At 34.5% G+C, this 6,541-nt stretch overlaps 1 protein-coding gene across 2 annotated transcripts in view; it reads right to left on the bottom strand.

The window, feature by feature from the left end:
• Positions 1-4,115: 4,115 nt before the first annotated feature.
• LOC139697423 (proteasome adapter and scaffold protein ECM29-like) overlaps positions 4,116-6,541 on the bottom strand; it is a 42,927-nt gene continuing 40,501 nt past the window's right edge. For both annotated transcript variants that reach the window (XM_071596122.1, XM_071596124.1), the window contains 2 exons: positions 5,795-5,961; positions 4,116-4,826 (listed from right to left, as the gene is read on the bottom strand). In XM_071596122.1, coding sequence (XP_071452223.1) covers positions 4,722-4,826; positions 5,795-5,961 — 272 coding nt within the window. In that variant the 3' untranslated portion in view covers positions 4,116-4,721. The remainder of the gene's footprint in view (positions 4,827-5,794; positions 5,962-6,541) is intronic.

Here is a 6,541-nt window from a genome sequence, read left to right as displayed (position 1 = left end):
TACAGGCGGTGGATTAGCATCCTATCCATTCCTATTTCTACAATATACTCATTAGTTTTACCCAGTTTGCTCTTTCTCTCATAAATGCTATAATTAATCCTTAAAAACTCTTCCTTCCACATTTTCCTAAATATTATAGAAGTTCTGCAGGAATGTTGTCTACCATTATGAACTTATTTGATTCTGTTTCCCTAATGCACATTCTATCTCACTGTCAAGTAAGCCTGGACGTAAACTATCTTTATCTATGTAATATTCTTTTTCTATGTCTAACCTTGCTGGCCTAGGTTCTTTGCCAAACAGCTCTATATATTCCTTCTATTTCTCCTCAATCTTTCCTGGTTCAACTATTATTTTTCCTGACTTATCTCTAATTGTTAACAAAGATTCTATCTCCTAATCCTAATAGTTTTAACCCTCTTGTATTGAGTACTATTTTACCCTTCCTTTGCAAACTTTCCAAATCCTCGTGCTGCATCTTCTAACATGCTTCTTTAGCTCTATTGGTTACCCATTTCAATTTATTATTTAACTCTTTGTACTTCCTTATACCTAACTAAATTGATATTCTTCCATTTCCTTCTCTCATCTTTTTTTCTAATCATCTCATTACTAATCAATGATTTCCTTGTCCTTTTCCCATCAACAGTTCTCATAGTTTCTTTTGTGGTTTTTCATATATTTCCATTTTTTCTATAAAGTACTCAGTTACTCTCCCTCACTCATGATTTTCTATGGAGCCTGCTCATACTGCTTCAATGTCAATTCAGACAATGCTACTACATTCCATTTCCTAGCTCACCTCCCCTACCTTATCTTTTTGAATCGGACACTACAGTCTCTTAACAACTAAATTGTGATTAGAGTTTGCATCTGCTCCAGTGACTGTACGAATTGATCAAGCTTTTCCTAAATCTGTACCAAACCATAATCTAAATGATATCTTTCTAATTCCCCTGTCATTTTTCATGTATACCAATTCCTTTTGTGATACCTAAACAAAGTGTCGGTGATGATTAACCCCTCTCTCCTTCAGAACTCATTACTCTCTCCCCACAGTAATCCCTTCTGCCTTAACCATAATACCCATCTCTTCCTTCGCCAACTGTTGCATTCCAATTCCCTATCACTATCAAATGTTGCTCGGCAAGAACACACAGACTATTATTTCCTCTAACTGATCATATACCCTATCGATTTCTTTCTCCTTTTGAGCATTGTAAAAAATATTGAGCAATATTACTCATGATATTTTTAGAATGAAATATGTACGTTAATAATAAATGTTAACACGTAACACTTCTATGGAGTACGTAAAGCTAGAAAAACCAGGAGATAACTTCAGGCGTCACTTTGTGGAAACGATACATATTGCAAAAGAAACACTTGGCTTTTCCACATAAAATATTTATTCACGACCTAGGTTTCGACGCTCAGCGTCACCTGAAGATGACGCTGAGCGTCGAAACCTAGGTCGTGAATACATATTTTATGTGGAAAAACCAAGTGTTTCTTTTGCAACTAGAAAAACCATACAAAAACGGGAACATAACGGAAATTTTGAATTATTCAAATAATCGTTTGTGCATAATATAACAACAGAGTTAATATACAGTAAAAGAACAATTAATAAATATTTTAAGTCAACATTAAACTGTCGCCCCTGCCGTGTCATGATTATAAAAAGTAGTACAACAAATCGCAATTCTAATTAACTCATTCTATTATTCTCTACACAAAACGGTCTCTTGAATACCTGAAAAAATGAAAATCAACTGACGTAAACAGCCTAGCAGATGGCAGTCACGCGAATCACATTAGCTTAGCTGCAACCAAGTGTACAGCACTGGGAACTAATGCCCATCTTCTGAACCACCTCCCCTAATGCTGACCTAGGTATCCCCCTAGGGCATGCATGAACCCCTCTTCTCTTGCAATGCATGTTGTATAGGATATTTTGGTATGCGTGGTATAGAAATAATAAAAAGAAAAAGTAATTAAAGGTTCTTTTACCATCAGAAAAATGTTCATTAATCAAAAAAATCAATAATTTTAATTGGGAATGGGACGTTGAAGACTGATTTGTACGCTACGAATTTCTGATTGCTTTCAGGCCTCTACACAATACTTACTAATTTGGTTTACTAAATCAAATCTGTTTATGGAAAATTATAAATTATGAAATACAGGACGAGTCTATGAACTACAAAGAAATGCAGATGGATTTCACATACACATCAACTAATAAAAAAGGTTATGCACTGTAGAAATTTGCATATGCATTAAATGAACATACATAAACAAATTTATATCAACTAACATACTTGCATCATATAATTAGGCTGTCAGCAAAAAAAGTTTTACCACCTTCACTACTGCATATGGTTGGATAAATAAAAGAAGCAGAAAGATGTCCCAGCATGTAACATTATGCTTATAATAGTGTTATCTATATCCATCCCGAATCAACTTCAAACATTGTTGATTATGAATATTACTTAGGCATAAATAAATTGGCAATCATAACTAAAATTTTGATTGTATTCACAGGAATAGCCACATCAAAAGCCATCTGGTCAATTATGGTCTTTTTATGCAATCACCATAATTAAAGAAAAATTCATCACCCGAGTAGTTTTCAGAAAAGTATTCCTCTCAGGAGAACCATTTTCCTCCATCTCAACTGGATATCCACCAAATGTGACAGCATAGGTACCACACTACTAACACATAGTTCTGCTAAGTAAATGGTACCTACGGACCACAGTTGCATATGACCTAAAAACTAAGAATCATTAAATAATACAATACATAATTTACTCAAAAAATGCCATGAAAGCACCAAATCTTTATGGAACTTCTCTTTATTAATTACTATACTTGCACTCTGCCAATGTAGGAGACTATCTTGAGACAAATATTCGACTGAACTAAATTTTATTAAAAATATTATAATGGCAGTCAATAGATTCACTAAGCCCTCCATTATCGATGGCTCTCTTCTACTTACCTTAGAGAGACTCACTGTTCTTTTCTTAAAAATCTTTTTCAGGGATGGAAATCCAATATTAAGAGAATTATAAAAATACTTACCAAATCAAAAAGTAAAAATATTTAATACTCCAATTAAAATTGCCAGCATTCTTTCCATTTTGCATCCTAACTTCCCATGACTTCATGCATGTGGTTTTACTTCATTCCACAATCAGTAAGAAAGATAGTGATTCTTAGATAACAGTTGTGGTCTAACATTGCAGAGCTATACATGGCTGAATAGAATATTTTATGGGTAGGCAGGGCGGCTGGGTAGAATTCTACTAGACCAAAGTTAATCATTCCTGTTTGAAAAAACTCATCGTCATTTTATGTAAATTATGTGGACTGGAAGTTTTTTAAATCACAGTATAGAATAGTCATGAAATTTCAATTACTTAATAATTCACATATCTCCAAAGTATGTAAGAATTCTTGGAGAGCATTTGTCTGCCCAGCCAATGACATCACTGCTGTGACCATTAGGGATGCAAATTACTGGTATTAGATCAATAGAAGATTATCATCAGATATCACCGATCTGATATGATCACCAAACTTTTGACAGATGCTTTACCCTCTCCAATATCAAACCCCTCCTGGAGTGTGCAGCAGCATTGAGATGAGAACTTAAGAGATGGCTCACTGCCAGCTACTCTGAAATTTCTGGGATCAACAGGACTCACTGATACCCTATTTCTACTCTCACCTCTCTCCCCTTGTACAGACATACATACCCCATCCACCTCCCCAAACCCTTTCTTTCCCTCTTCCTTCTCTATCATTTGTGTTCATAGACACAGATAGGCTTCCCTATGGTGAAAAACACAGCTTTATGATGGTTAATATTTTTGACAGTTTGAGTAATAGTTTCGGATCACTCTCAAATATTCCCAATGTTGCCCTCCACTGCCGATTTCATTCAACTGAGTTACCCCAACCTTGCTTGCTCAGGGATAACTTTTTCGATTCTTAATCACATTTAAATATATTGAATACTGCCTCAACAATTACATACAAGACTGCTGCTTAATTGTACCCATTTTATTTTAATGTTTCCTTAATTTTTTTTGTCCTCCGGATGCCTCTAATGTGCTGTGTGCCCCTTGGGTTCTTGATAAGCAGTTGGCTTGTCATCAGGTTCCCCAAGGGCCAATTGACTTCAAGATTGACACAACTTATGCCTGTCAAAGGACTCAAATCCGCAACCTTCTGGTTAGCAGGAAAGTGCATAATCCACCTGTCTGGCACACTGGCATTGCCTTATACCTCAAGTCTTGAAGTTGACAAGAAATGATAATCAATGATTTTGTTAACACAGAACTTCATTAACAATTTTTAGTCAATATACAGAAAAAAGTTATGTACAAAAAAAGCATTTTTTGAACCTGCATGACAACCAAAGATGGCAGGAAGGAACAGTCATTAAATAAACTATTTCTGGCCGAGATAGCTGAAGATTGTTATTTTACCTTAAAATTGAACTTCAGCACAATGTTTCTCTACTCTTCAAAAAGTTGGCATAATTTTTCAGTTGCACAACACAATAAAATGGTGTTGATTATCAGACAATATTTAGTACAGCCAAGTAAAAACCGCAGAAAGGCATTTCCTTAAATCACCTTTCAAGGCCCTCTTGGTGTATGTCATTCCTCATAAGACCTTTTTTTTACATCATCATATGTACTTTATGAGTCAGACAAGAGAATGGAAAGGGTCTTGCTGAATGGCCCAATTCTGGCATGAACATCCACAGCTCGTATTGCAAAGTAGTACCTATATCCTTTAGTAAACTGTAAAAAATAAATAAACCAAGATTGAGTGATATCAGGCATAATAACATTTGACAGCAATAATTCCATGAATATAATAAATTAACTCAAGAATTATGGCAATATAGCTACCAAATTAAATGCAACAATTTCAGAGTGTAAAAATCATTCGCCTTAAGGCAAATGATTTTTACACTCTGAAATTGTTGCATTGAAATGCACATTAGCAGATGACTCCGTTAAAAGTTACTGTTGCGGCATCTCCCGCAGTTTCTTTGGAATTTACCAAATTAAAATCTATTATCTTTTATTATTTAATCATCCTTATGCAGCTCTGGATTCAAAATTATCAATTTAAATAGAAGTCATCACAATAAAACTCAATTAATTTTAGCAGAGATTGATAAAATAGTGATAGGCATGCTTTTGTTGCTACAAATGAATTACATACCAACAGAAGATTAGTGAAAGTGAAAACTTGTTTGTACATGCTTGATTATGGCATACAGGAATTATTATTTATAAACATGTATTGCAAATAGAAATTCTTCTTTATTTAGTTTTGCATAATTTTTAAGAAGCTATTGGTTTCAGCTCTACAAGCACAGGGCATGTCAAATATGACTGAAATCCTATGAATGAAATCCTAAGAGAACAATAGATTTCACCAAGCAAAGAAAAAATGAATAATTAAGACGAGGTACTTATTTTATAAAACCTTTACAGTGAGTGGTGTCACTATGGTTTTGTCGTATACAAAACCCGATATTAGCATAGACAATCATTAGCATCTAGCTAAGATCTACTTAACCATTATTGTGGCATTGATGATATTTGACAAAACTATCAAAGGGTCATTTTAGTTTAAATTAACTATTGGAGTAGTGAACCATGACTTGCTAAGAATTGATTTTCTATTGGAAATGGAAAACATGACACAATATAATTCATCCAAAAATACTGATCTGAAACATATGGGGAATTCATACCTGTGACAGAGTGCATGACATTGGCAGTTTTAGAGGTTTCACATCCCCAACCTTTTTCCACAATGAAGTTGAAGGGGGAAAGTTACTTTCCTGGTATGCAAACAACTGGTATTTTCCAATTTCTTCATGATTTGATGTTATATGGACATTCCAGGATAGAACAACTCCTAAAAGAAAAATAATTACCGAGTTAAAAAATCCATTACTGAAAACTTCTTATTAATTATTTATTGGATTTGTGTAGCAGTAGTAATTTAGTTTTTTAGGTGCCTCGACAACTGAGGTCATTTGCACCTTACTGTGTCTTTATTGAGGAAAAGAAAGGAATTCAGAATGTTTAGAATATCCTTTTCCCCCAATGATTTACTTTGTAAATTAATATTCTACAACTAATACTTAAGTGTTAAACAAACTGTCTTCCTTACAAAACAAAATCATGCTGGATATGACTTCAAGATTATCACCAAGAAAAATATCAAGGTCTCCCCTCATATTTACATATTCATATCTTCCTCACATTGCACCACAGTCCGACTTTATCCTCAGTGAAGAGATAAGCATGAGTTAGGGCACAGTGCCCTATCTTTAGGTATGTGGTGATGACCACCTCTCACTGTCATCTCTGATGAAGACATCCATGGAGAGACTTCTGGTTCTACACCCCAAAACCTTTTATTTAAGGCATACCACATTGTTCTCCACTTAGCAACTAACATACTCTCTTTGGCTTTATCCTTATATCTTATG

The sequence above is a fragment of the Hetaerina americana genome, unplaced genomic scaffold, assembly GCF_022747635.1.
Source record: "Hetaerina americana unplaced genomic scaffold, ioHetAmer1.1.p SCAF_76, whole genome shotgun sequence".
Taxonomy (NCBI): Eukaryota; Metazoa; Arthropoda; class Insecta; order Odonata; family Calopterygidae; genus Hetaerina; species Hetaerina americana.
The sequence above is the reverse complement of the archived record's forward strand: the minus strand, read 5'-3'. Positions and strand labels throughout refer to the sequence as shown.